At 40.0% G+C, this 13,709-nt stretch overlaps 1 protein-coding gene across 1 annotated transcript in view; it reads right to left on the minus strand.

Annotated features, from left to right (window-relative positions):
• Window positions 1–6,546: 6,546 nt before the first annotated feature.
• Window positions 6,547–13,709, minus strand: part of LOC119404657 (post-GPI attachment to proteins factor 6) — a 28,420-nt gene continuing 21,257 nt past the window's right edge. The window contains exons 11-13 of the mRNA XM_037671247.2: window positions 13,025–13,285; window positions 12,237–12,447; window positions 6,547–11,141 (exon numbers count right to left, since the gene is read on the minus strand). Of these exons, the coding sequence (XP_037527175.1) occupies window positions 11,017–11,141; window positions 12,237–12,447; window positions 13,025–13,285 (597 nt within the window). The 3' untranslated portion in view covers window positions 6,547–11,016. The remainder of the gene's footprint in view (window positions 11,142–12,236; window positions 12,448–13,024; window positions 13,286–13,709) is intronic.

The following is a 13,709-nucleotide window of genomic DNA, read 5'->3' on the forward strand; positions in this document are numbered from 1 at the left end:
TAAATATGCAACCTGGACGACGCACACACAATAGGTAGGTAGTATAGATAGTCTACTATTATTTGTACGTCTTTAATTTTGTTGACTTGTTTGATTATGCAGATTTGTACATTAGCTTTTTTCTCTTAAATTGGATTATATCCGCCCCTCCCGTGTAATATTCATTGGGCCCATAGGGCAAATAAATGAAATGAAAATGAAATAGGTAGGTTTGAGTGAAAGTGTTTATTTTCTTAAGCAAGACCATAATAAATCGTTTTCAGCAAAAGTGATTTATTAAATGAGTATTTTTTCTCCGTTGCCAAAACAACCTATCTTCATTTTCACATAATTGCAACTAAATGCTGTGGGGTTACATTATTTCAAAAACTTTAAAGAATGGCAAAAACTCCAAACTACTATCAGAGTCGGCACTGTTGAATTATGGTTGGATACCATACAAAACCGCATGTCATAAAAATTTATGTTTACACTCACGCATGAGAACTGCAATGCTAATAATAAAATGTGCAACAACTTCATGCAGCCAAAATAAAAACTGGCACATTGAATATGCATTATCCCTCGTCACTGAAAGTTATCCAGTTCGGGCAGGCTGATGGTCAAGTCATGTTAAGGGAATGCTTGGGAACCTTTGCTCCACCATCTTCTCTCATTTGCTGAAAATGAAAAAAAGGTGAAAAGAAAAAAGATCAGTGCAATGAGATATCTATACTCGGGGACAATTTTCTGTGGCAATGAAGGGAAAGCTACGGGGGCGGAGCGTCTGCACATGTACTGCTACGCGAAATAATCCGGTTTGGCGCGCGTCTCGTAACGCCGTGGAAAGTGATGACTGGCATTCCATTTAGACATAAACGCTGCATCTATAGGGTATGGGTAAAAGGCGCGACTTTTTCATGCACGCAAAAACGCAAAGTGACAATGTATAAAGTAAAAAAATACAAATATCTCGCTTGTGAGCACTACGTTCCGTCTCAAAAAGCTACATATAGAAAATGAAGGAGTATTTTATATATCTCACACAGAAAAAAACGGATGCAATTGTGAGACTACATTGATTAGCGGTAGGATACGTGCATTGTGGCTCTGTAGCTTTCCCTTCATTGCCACAGAAAGTTGTCCCCGAGTATAGATCTACATATAAGTGCATATCAGTATGTAGAAACTAATATGCATGAGGGAATATACCTTATTTTTCAGGATATTTGTCACTGCTTAGCTAAATGTCTAATCATTTACTTGTTAAATGATAAAAATTATGTATATACACATTGATTCTTGCACCATTCCGTAATACTTCTATTTATTTTTGTTTCTTTGCCTGAAAAATATTTTTCAAGTGAACCTCTTGTTTAAACAGCGACAGACAGCTTATACGAACTCGCCTATGCTAAATTTTGTCATTCAATTAAACTGTGCCAGAAAAATTTCTTCGACCTTTATATGCAGCCTGGCCCAAGCACTTTAGGTGAACCACAGCACTGCAGAGCTAGAGACATCTTTTATTATAGGTTTCATGCATATAATCTACATATATAATGATGGGTGTAGTTAAAGTTAACTATAACAGACCACACAGTTTAGGATTAAGTTTACATTTCAACCTCTTGAATCTAAAACGAGAGATGCCATAATGGAGCACTGAGGATGATTTACACCCTGTGGTTGATTAACAAGCACTTAAATCTATGGAGGTACATGTCTTCATATTTCACTCCCACAGAAGGACAAGAAACACCACATCAATGAGGCATCCATGTTCCAAACAGCAATGTAGCATTGCTCAAGTATGACTGATTCAGTGTTTTCTGTCAGAAAATGAAAATACCAAAAGCTAAGTGCTAGGTGGAATGATAATTAAAACTTGTGGTGAAAAGCTTTTCTGATAACCACTTATAACCATCAGAAACTAACCACAAATCAGTCATATATGCTAACAAAACAATAAGCCAATTCATGAGGTCAATTTAGTTTCTTTTACATCTGTGTCCCACAGAAGTAGAATCAGCAAAAATTTGCTTAACATGGAAATTAAATAGCTCCATGCATGTATTAAATAAAACAGTAAGATAAAACATTTAGCTATTAAAGAAATAGATACCACAAATAGGCACAGTCAAAGCTTGATAAAATGAACATGAATGAGATAATTATACAATTGGCATCATCGTTTCCTTGGTCATGTTTTATCTAAATGAAGCATTTTTCAGCCAAAATAAAAAATGAAAATGTCAGATACAACATGAAATTTGTTATAACAAAGCAAATTTTCATTCATAAGTGCCTCAGAATATCGTGTGTGTCTCAGCTGACATCGGCCTGGCTTACTTAAGAAAGTGAAATGAGATACAAAGATGCAACCAAATGCATTTCATTAGTGGTTACCTATGCTCTAAATGGTTAATTATATGCACAATTGTGGATATTTGGACATCTACTTCTGCAGTGAATTTTAAAACACCATGCTAAAAAAATTTCCAGCCCGCTACGTCATATCTAGTTACTTCTTCTGCATTGCAAACTTGAGGCACAAAAGGCAAAGACACGAAGCGAACGAATGCTTGCACGACAGCAGGACACTGGAAAAGTATTTTCAAAGAACAGTGCTTGATGGATGGCTTGATTGGCATGGAAAAGTGACAAGGCAATAAAATTTTTGTTGGGTGCTGCTGTAGCCAACACCGCCTTTCCCCGGTGATTCTTGAGAGGAGTGCTAGTTCTTCAAAACTCCTTTCAAGCATGCTGCTGCTGTGCTCGCAAAGGAGCGAGTGTTTGCCTGCTTTGCTTTTGTTGTCACCTCTTGTGCTACAAACTTTAAATGCAGAAAAGTAATTAGGAATAACGTAGCAAGCCGGAAATTTTTGAGCATGATGTTTTCAATAGCGATACAGAAGTAGACATTCAATGATTTGCAATTGTGCAACTAACTATGTAAAGAATTAATTTTCACTAGTTATCTAACTGTTGAAAACAAAATTCCCTGGCATGTGCGAGGCAGCCACTAATAAAAAAGCCACTGGTCGCATCTTCATATCTCGTTGCACTTGTTTGTAATTAGCTTGGCTTAAGTTAGGTGGAACACGCTATATTCTGGTAACAAAAAAAAGTTGCATAGTTACAGACCAATTTTTCAAACTGCTAAGTCTTTGTGGCCCCATGCGCGATTGCTTCGGCCCAATCACCCAAAGAAGCAGCCAAAGGGGCACATTGATAATGCCCATTTCTCCTGCCTCCCCCACCTTGGAATTCCAGTGCACCATAGTACACGTGGCTTAAAATCATGCACAACACTCCCTCACCTGCCCAGCATGTCCTCTCCCATCAAGATTGTTTTGCTAAGGTCTATTTTTTAATAAGGTCACTATTCAGCTTTAAATAAGATCAATAAATCTGTGTTTCACAGAACAACATTCCTAGCAAGATGAATAACTTATTTTTCTTGTTCAGACTTTGTAGTTCACATCAGGAACATGGACTATCAGCCAAAACTCAATATAACGAAGTTTCATCCCACATGAGAAATGCTTTCATCTGATTGAATTTCTTATTAGCACAAAATATTTGTTAAAGTCAATGAAAATTTTGTTAGTTATACATTTATTTTAAACCATTAATATGCTTAATTCATGAGATCCACACTTGTTACATTGAGGAGGACTGTATTTTATGGCACAAGAAAATTTACAGAATGGAAAAAGAAAGGAACTGACAAAGAGAGGCAACATGGCAGCGCTTGGTCATGTTGCTTTTCTTCGTCCATTCAATTTCTTTTTCAGCACTGTAAATTTTCTTGTGTAATGAAGTAATAAATCGCCCAAACTTTCACTTTGACTGTATTACGCATATTTAATGTTTGTATACCTAGGTGGCGAGCAGCATGTATATTAGCCACTGGTGAAGGGTTGCTTGACTTGGAAGGTGGCCAGCTGTAGTGTTCACCTAGCAGAAGAATAGATGCACATGCAATTTACAAGGAGTCTGCTAATGGTGACATCTACAGGGAGCTGAAACGCAAAGCACTGAGTCAAGTTAGTCAACACAATCTATGCTACTATTACTATGTCCATTCTTTGTCTGCAAACAACTAAGGACTGCAGATAGACAGATGCTTAAAAACTAGTGCTCCAAGTTGCACCCCAACAACATACCAATAGGGCAATTACTTGCCATTTCAAGCCTCACTTCAAGAAAGTTAAAATTGACTTCTGTTCATTTGACCTTGATGGGACTGATAAATTGATCCAATTATCTTGCAGACCAAATTAAACAAGAGGCAGAAAAATTTATACTGTGGCTTCATTCACTTCAATGCACCTCCAAATCTAAGCTACACTTAGTTTCTACAGCTTCAGGGTAACAACACTGAAATAACATCACAGGCACTGAGTAAAGTTGAAATTTAATGTGCACTCAATTTTTTAACAAGGAAGTTGCAGCATGCCTCCAATTCTGGCAAATAGGAAACAATGAAACCAGTGAAATTTGCCTTTGACAAATAAAAATTTATTTACACCCAACGTTCATTGTGATTGCTGTCTATGAAGTGAATTTCATCCTCATTATGGTATACTGTATGTCGTACAACTTCCCAAGTGCGAATATGGTAACCATCTCTGCCTAGACTAATAATTTTACTAGTCTGTCTTATAACACATGCAATTTTCAGGATTGCCAAACAGCTGACTTAGTCGCTGCTAGCTTAGCATGTAAAATGACTTTTTACATGCTAAGCTTTTGTAATAACTGCAATAATAACTGTGCATGCATAACTTTTGTAAATCAAGACAGACCATTCAGTCAACTTGTGATGACAACGGCGATGAAACTGGTTCTGACAAAGGGCTGTTGGAGACACATTTTCATATACAGGCAATTTTAAGGCAATTTTTCTTGAAAAAAGCTTGCACATTAAAATTGGACAATATCGTTATCACACAGACACCAGCTGGAGAATTCAGTTGGGATATAATTAATCGAGAAAGTGAACTAGGCAGAGTAGAATCAAGAAAACTACTGCAGTGCAAGTGACTTTTCAGTCCCAGCTATCTTCATGTACATATAGATACATCCCATGGGAGCCAGCTGCAATGGCACAACTTTATTTTGGCTATGAAGTTCAGCATGTTTGGTACACTAAAATAGTACATAAAATAAAATCGCTGCTCTTTTTGCATGGAGTATAGTGGCAGCCTCAGTGTTTTAAAATGTGTGTCAATTGTGACAGTCAAAATTATTTATGTTTAGATAAAAGAATGGTACTACCTCAATGGTATCATGACAATAAAGTACAAGGGCATTCACATTATTAAAATTCCACTTGCATAGACTTTAATGCAACTAGCAAAGAAAAAATGGTGAGGATCTGTAAGGTTACAGTATATAGAACCAATTGCATAGTATATAAAATAAACTTTATAAAGATTTGTTGTGATAGTAGACTCCACAGCAGCAATACTAAATAGCCTAGAACAGTGGTTCTCATATGGGAGTTTGCGGACCCCCCGGGGTCCTTGAAGCCATTTTGGGGGTACGCGAAACCCTTCCTCGGGAAAAAAAAAACTTTTTTTTGAGCCACACTATGTCCCGTGACAGTGGCCCCTTCCAATTTTGGTATGCTTCAGCGCATAACACTTTTGCATTGCGGCGGAGCTGACTTATGTTTCCCCTTCTCCATGACATGGCTGTAAAGCTTTTGTTTCAGTTTTCTACGACATATGTACGCAAGCATACTTTTTCTAGGCTTGCATATATGAAGAGTAAACATAACTAGAAACAGGATGAATGTGGCTGCAGACTGCACAACTTACTGACAAGCTGTTGAGATCGAATTGGTGAGGCACTTTTGTTTGACCAGAGAGAAATAAAGGGCACCTATTTCACACTGCATGTGACACCTCCCCCCCCCCCCCCACCCCTTTTTCTCTCACTGCAAGGGGTCCCTCATCACTTCCACCGGTCCACAAGGGGTCCTCAAAACATCCATAACTGAGAACCCCTGGCCTAGAAAGTGTTGTATTCAAAACAATTGTCCAAGTACAACAGTAGCTCCAACTAGTCATGAAAATAGCTAAAATCAAAATAATTATTAAAAAGAAGTCGCAGTCAATTTACATTGTAGCCATTATATTTATCACATCAATGGTTACATACACAAAAAAAAATGCACAAAAACATGGCAGCAGTGGGCCTGTTTCAGACAAGTGACATACGTAAGCCACTGACAAAAGACACTGTTGGCATATAAAGCTATGGCATGATTGCAATGTACAGGGATAGCATAAACAATCTCCCCAGTATACTCACTAGCATTGATATAACAAAGGAACGCTTGTTCGGGTTTGGCCTGATAACGGAAATTCAGTGTGAACAACTTGTTTTCCTATATACCTATATGCTGATAGTATTTCTGTACATTTGACTCCCACTAATATGACCCTTGCAGGACTTAAAAGATTTCATGAAATTTGTGGCAGGTGGCATTAAAAACACTGGCAAAATGTGCCAATGCATTTTTTTTTATTGTTTGGAGTGTTCCATAACATATTTTGCTCCTTGATCTTGAAGTGTGACTGAGCCAGCATATGGCAGAGTACTGATGTTTTACTTCAGTAACGTATGTTGGCAGGCTAGTTGGTGATGCAAACCTAACTGGTGATGCACTTTGGAGGGTTCTTGTTTTGTTGTGTTGTTTTTCGTTTATGGGTTGGTTTTTTTGGTGATATCTAGTAGATATCGATGGGGTTTCCCATAAATATGCAAGCTGAACGAAAATAAACCGTTAGCTGAAGTCAACACTCTGTCCAGTGTTCTTCCTGGTCTTCGTGTCTCGTGTTCGTGCTGTTATTCCTACGAAGTGATGTTTTACATGCTGCCTCAGAATTCAGATGCTAAATTTTTGTCAATGTCCTCATCCATAAGCTGCTTACACTTCTCAAAAATGTCACGGTGCTGACAAAATTCTAACAGAATACAGAAGTGATATTGCTGTTTATTAACGATCTCGTGCTTTCATGCCTTTTATAACCCATGTGTGTAATAAAGACTGCCAGTGACGGTTTAATAAATGAAGCCACATCCATTCACATTTGAACTGAATGAGTTTTCCTTCATAGCAATGTATGGTGTCTCACTGAGACTCTTTGACACGTTACACTTGATTGAAAAGTCTAATTAACAGAGGCCATGTTAGTGGGGGTCAACTGCACTTACATATGGGTCTGTGAGTATTGATAGTTCACGAGGATGGCTTGGTGGGTAGTTGATACTGCATCATGAAAGGTTACAGCGCACACAGACGGGGACGAAGGAAGAACACAATAATAACTATAATAATATCAGGGGTTTTACGTCTCAAAAGCACAATATGATTATGAGGGGCGCCGTAGTGGAGGGCTCCGGAAATTTCGACCATCCAGTGTTTTTTAACACGCACCTAAATCTAAGTACATGGGCCTCTACCATTTCGCCTCCATCGAAATGCGACCGCCGCGGCCGGGATCGAAGGAAGAACACACAGTGCTATGTGTTGTGTGTTCTTCCTTCGTCCCCGTCTATGTGCGCTGTAACCTTTCATGATACTAGATAGTGTCAAGATATGGAAGATCATCTTCTGCTAGGCCTACGTAATGGCAAGAACACAACGAATTTCGTAAAGTAATAATAAAACAATGGCAGGCATCTAAATTGCAGTGTACTTGTGGCGGATGAGAGCAATGTACAAAAATAGACAATAAACATCACAGAAAAGTGTGTACTGCATAAGTCGCTGTAAAAAACGAGACAAAGGTGGCAACGGCAAAGAATCATAAAATGAACGAGTCAGTGATGGAAGTGTAAATCTTTTGTCCACACTGTAAAATGACATTGTCAAGTAAAACCTACTCTTCCCTGCATAGCTTTAATTCACATATTTCACTGTATTCCTCAAAAAAGGTACTATACAAAATGAATCCAAGAAGTAATCTGACACTTGGCCAACTGAATTAATAGCTACAAACACATGCACAAGAAAATATTGTCACCAACTTACAATTTACACAGCTTTCAGCTTACAAACCTTTACCCAACCCTGATGTCTACATTCATAAACACAGTTAGCACAGAAATTATGTCGTTGGGAAACTACCGGAAAATTCCAAATATAACTTTTCGTTGTTTCAAAGAAAAAGTTCAAGACCAGTGAAGAAATGAAGATTCTGAAATTCCACATTTGTGACACAAAGAAATTAAGAGTTTTTTTATGCACTTTTGAAGTGCTTGACAGACAAAACAGACACTAGAATTGCACTGTCTATGAATTGCTGCCGTGTTATGTGAATTCCACAGAAGTCTTTTTTATTAAATGCGGGTATGCTGCAAAGCAAGCTGTCCATATTGTCTGTTTTATTAAAAAGTAAGAAAGATTGAATTTACAGAAATTTATTCATTGTTTTTGTTGACAGTTCTCAAGCTTTGCAATTTCGCCAAATATAACTGCAAGCGGTAGGGAACTGAATTCAAAATTGTACTACTTGTAATCAATAAAGTTGAAGGCTTCCTTCAAGTGCAACATATTTTTCTAAATCAGTGCACATGAAGCTTTCACATAAGGACATACGAGCTGGCTGTCGGCCAAATGTTTCAGCTGCGTAAAAATCTGTAGCTACACACTTATGAACCCTACTGTATTAATTTAACAAGCAGCATCACAAATTCTGCACACCTTCAACCAGGATCTCACGTTCACATCATCACACTCACCAGCACAAAATGTCAATCACAAGTCCAACTTATGATCAACATCACAGTCGTCATGACCACAAATAATCAACCATTGCACAGGCACTGCCATGGCTTCACCAGGTTCTCATTTCCACCGAGAACAGGACTGCCTTAAGTAGGCTATGTCGTCGCTGGAACTGTATTAACGAATACAGGCCTTCCATCGCCTGTATTCTCATCAATAACAGAATCATCAAAGAAGCATCCCATCTGCTTTGTCAGGATGAAAACAGCTCACAACTTTCCCTGAATGCTCCCTGTCTGGCGCCAGCTCCAGGCATTCACTGCCTTCAGTAGTTCGCACAGGTCATGCCTCGTTTTTGATTGCGTCATGTACTATTTAAGCCATACTGTTGCACCCACTAATGAGAAATCTAACGAAAAATAATTTTTATTTTTGCGCACACTACAGTGCAGCTCAAATATGTAGGGTAACGAACACCTGGTACCTCTAAATGATAGATCTGCCATACGTGGGATCATTAGGAGTGGATTTAACAGTACTACGCTTTACATGCCTTGGAAGTGGAAGCTACAAACAAAATCAGCCGATCGAGGATGTAGTTGTAGGAATGCGCATATGTTTCAAGACACTTTGTGAGCCTATGTTGCAGAGTTGCCTGCAGCAACAAGAGCGGTCTCAAACACTACAGTTACTTGCGAAGGGTTAACCGTAAGAGCATATTGTCATATCCACCCTATGTCATTATTTTGAATGTGAGATGAATGGAAGCATACTGAATGCCACTGCCATGCTTCCTGAATTTTGGCCTGCGACAGTGGCCGCGCCTAGAATTCAATCCTATTTTGTGAACCATAGTGTGGACTTATGTCTCTACACTGTGCTGAATTTGACAAGGGCGGTAATTCGAGCTAGTTGGTTGTTCAGGATCGTAAAAAAACAGCACAAAAACAATGGACATACACAAAGAGACAAACAAGCGCTGTTTGTCTCTTTGTGTACATATGTTGTTTTTGCACTTTTTTTACAATCACTGTGCTGAATGTAATGTACAAATGGTAGAGCAAACAAAACAGTCAATGGTATATGCAAGATTCAGTCCACCTTAAGGTGTGTAATGTGGTTGACAAAAGAATGTTGCTGGAGGCTCCGAAATCATAGGTTTGAGCACAGTTATCCCCTTCCCCTCTTCCTGTGAGCTGCTCACTCAACTGTGATCCATATCCATATTTATATAAAGAACTGCAGTCTAGGCAAGTCATTACCTTCTCTGTTGAACCTACTGTACAGTCAAACCCAAGTCAAACGACACCGTTTTTAACAATACATCGGATATAACAATGAGCACCCTTTGCACTGTTAACTTTTTTATGTCTTCTGTGGTGAAGTAATCCACTTACTACAATATTCCTGTGCTACATTAGCGCTTACAAAAGAATTAATTCTGGGCCCCTGCGTGTCTGAGGGGCGAATGCCCCGAAATGCATGAAAAGAAACAAAACAATGCACGCTGCACATTCTTAGAAAATAGCCAGTTTTCCAGCCTTCTTCGCAACCCCAACTTAAGGTGCTGTCTCCAGTCGCCCTTCCATCCTTCCAAACACAAATGGACTGCCAGAGCAAACAGTACATTATATTGCCTACCTGCATCTGAAAACAAAGTAATTAGGTGCTACTCAAGCACTTCACGAAACTATAATGAGCAAATAGACTGAATGTGTTGATGACCTTATATAAAGTGAACACAATGCTGAATTAATTAGCTTTAAAACACTGCAAGTAAAACATTAGCCTTTAACGACTCGATGTCATCTCAACAACTTGGCTATGTATACAAATCCATTTCAGTCATGGTTCAACAGGAAGACAATACAACACGATTTCAGTACTAACACTTACTATCACTATAAATTCCTAGGCAAACAAGTCGCATAGACTAGAACATGCACTCTTGTGCCTACATTTTCTGGCACATGCAATAATGGCATGATCCACTTTTCGAATGTATTGCTAATGGCCATAACATTTACTAAACACACTTGCAGGAATGCAACAGCACACATTCGTATAGCATTATCAAGCAAAAGACCTACACTCGATTACTTTGTTCTGTTTGCATTTCAATTCATGCTGATGGTATATCACAAAGAGGTCCTGCCTCGACGTTGTTCCAGCCTGTCTAAGTTGTCCATTAGCACTGCGGCAATGCATACGAATCTCGCTTCAGAACGTAAGGCAGTCAAGTGGGCAGCTGCCACCGTCGTGAAAGACTGATGCCTCCCGACTCTTCATCACGTGCCTCTTGCTATCACCAAGGGTGCATGTGCCGATGGCAGCTCCGGCGTTGGCATCATGTCACTCAGCTCCTCCACCCTTACGTAACTGCAAGTGTTCACGGACTCTTTCTTTTCAGCTGCTGCTCCACGTTTTGCAGAAAAAGGTAACAGAGTGGTAGAAATGGGAGAGAGAAGGTCGGGAACAGAGGATATTGCCACATGAATGGTAATGAAAAGGAAAAGGTTGAAAAGTAAAAAGAGGGTGATTGCAATTGACATAGCCATTTAGGTATAGAGGTATGATAAAGGCCAGGAAAAGGTAGAATGAAAAGAATGCATAAAGGAAAGGGTGTGTGTGTGGGGGGGGGGGGGGGGGGGCAGGGGAGGAAAGAAAAAGGCGGATTAGACTGTTGTACAACCTTGGTCTATATGACCAACTACAGTTTCTAATTTAATATTAATGAAATAAGACACAGCAGAGTTTTCTCAAAGGCCCTCAAAATCTTGTCGATTCTACCAAAAGTCCAAGTTACTCGAAGTGCAGTGGATCTATGAGAAACCAAAAAAGAGATACAAAAGACCCCCTTCATAACTATACAGACTTGTGGACAATTAATCGCAACAATGTTCATCCTAATGTAGGTCTACTGTGCTCTACATATGCATCATTATTCGTTAGGCAAGTGCCTAACAAATCTTGTTACAAAGGCAGCCCCACATCCTGATATGATAACTTCATAATGAGCTGATATACGGATGGCTAAACGTTTAGACACACCATTCAATCAAAAATTCCAAAAAGATGAAAGCATAATATTATGCATGGTGTCGAATAACTTTAAGCTGTTCAGCAGGGACCTCAGCCAGACAAAGAAAAAGATATGTATATTGGCAATTTCTGTTGCTAGAAAGTGCAACAAAAGCACTTTACCATGACTTCCTACTGTACAAGCCACAAGCACCATTTTCAAATAAGGTCAAAATACACAACATGGCTTAACCTGAAGTTCCAAGCCCGACAGAAAATATTTCAGCTCAGGAGTGCCTACAATAAAAAGGCTGGCCAGAAACATAGGCTTTGCTCTCCTCCCTTTACCCTCCTCCACCTTATCTTCCATCATTCTCACACAAGTGCAGATTATTTCAAAGCAAAAATATATTTTGCCCTGTAAACTTGTGACACCGACTGTAATACGAGCATCAACAGCGTTGGATGCAGGGGGCATGCGACTTACATTGACACCGCCGCTTTGGGGGCAAGACCAGGAAGAGTGAGAGGCCAACCAGCGCATGCCACGCACTGTGCACGTAGGCGTAATTGCGGCGTGTTTCAAATCCCAAGTATAGAGCTGCACCTACAACACCCAGCGCGGCACCAGGTGCCAGGCTTATCAGCCAGAAGCGTGGCTGTGGAAAACAGCTCCTCCTTGTGACACACTGCCGAACCTGCAGAGAGTTGCAATCGAAACAAGCACAAGGGAAGTTGCTAACTGATCACTGCTGCAAAAATAAAGAACGACAAAGGTCACATGCCATGACCCACCCTCATTTCTACTGGTACCAACCTTTCATGTGAAATGTTCAACGTACACGGTTTAGAAAACTGAAACTGGGCATTGTGTGTTGGATCATGGGCCCGAACCACGATGCTAATAATGTCAGTTCAACACAATAGATATGTCTTCCTGCTGCTTTTGTGCTGAAGTCCTGCGAAAGTGCCAGATTGAGCTCATGTAGCCAGGCTTGTGTTAATATGCAACCTAGCCCTTTTTATTGGTAAACGGTCATGTAACCCCAAGAAACAGCCGAAACGCATGCGGTGACAGAAACCGGCATTATAAACTTCAAGGTGGCACCGTGTTTCATCTTTCAAGGAATGCCTGGTTGCTGACTTCCTAACCCTGTGTTAACGGTAACACTAGCCTACTTGAAATTCCAAGAGTGCAATCTAACAATTTAACAAGAGTGAATATTTTTCTTTGGCATGTCCTATAAGTCCAGAGAGTTGCGTTCATAAACATACCCAGGAGCCAAATACAAGTGTCAAGCCAAGGCCAGCTGGCAGTGCAATGACCAGGAATCCTGTGCGGTCATTCTCAACAGCAATGGCAATGCAGAGGGTGCCGAAAGTTGACACCAGTGTGCGCAAGGGCATTGACACCTCGGCCAGGCAGAGTAGGGTAACCCAAAGTGACACCACGGCTGTCAGGAAGTCGCAATACTGCAGCACGTTTGGCCTCAGCACGCAGATGGGGGACAGGTCCGCATCACACGCATGGTACAACTGAAAGCAGAGAAGACAATGTATGCCAAACTATAGTGAGCGCATACACGTGAACATTATAATTCTTAAATATCATATGGACACAACAAAAGAGTGAGGTGCAGCATGCATTTAAGGTCCTTGTGGGCACAGATCTTTTGTTAGATACATACACACTTTATTAATGGTGATTGAACTTTAGGTGCAGCACACAAGCAGTAGCAAACTTGGAACCGATTCCTTCAGGAATTGATGTAGCCAAACACGCTTGTAGAAATATAATAATTGTTGGAGTTTAACGTCCCAAAACCACAATACGATTATGAAAGATGCCATATTGGAGGGCTCCGGAAATTTCAACCACCTGCGGTTCTTTAATGTGCACCTAAATCTAAGTACACGGGCCTCCAGCACTTTCGCCTCCGTCGAAAATGCGGTTGCCGCG

The sequence above is a fragment of the Rhipicephalus sanguineus genome, chromosome 9, assembly GCF_013339695.2.
Source record: "Rhipicephalus sanguineus isolate Rsan-2018 chromosome 9, BIME_Rsan_1.4, whole genome shotgun sequence".
Taxonomy (NCBI): Eukaryota; Metazoa; Arthropoda; class Arachnida; order Ixodida; family Ixodidae; genus Rhipicephalus; species Rhipicephalus sanguineus.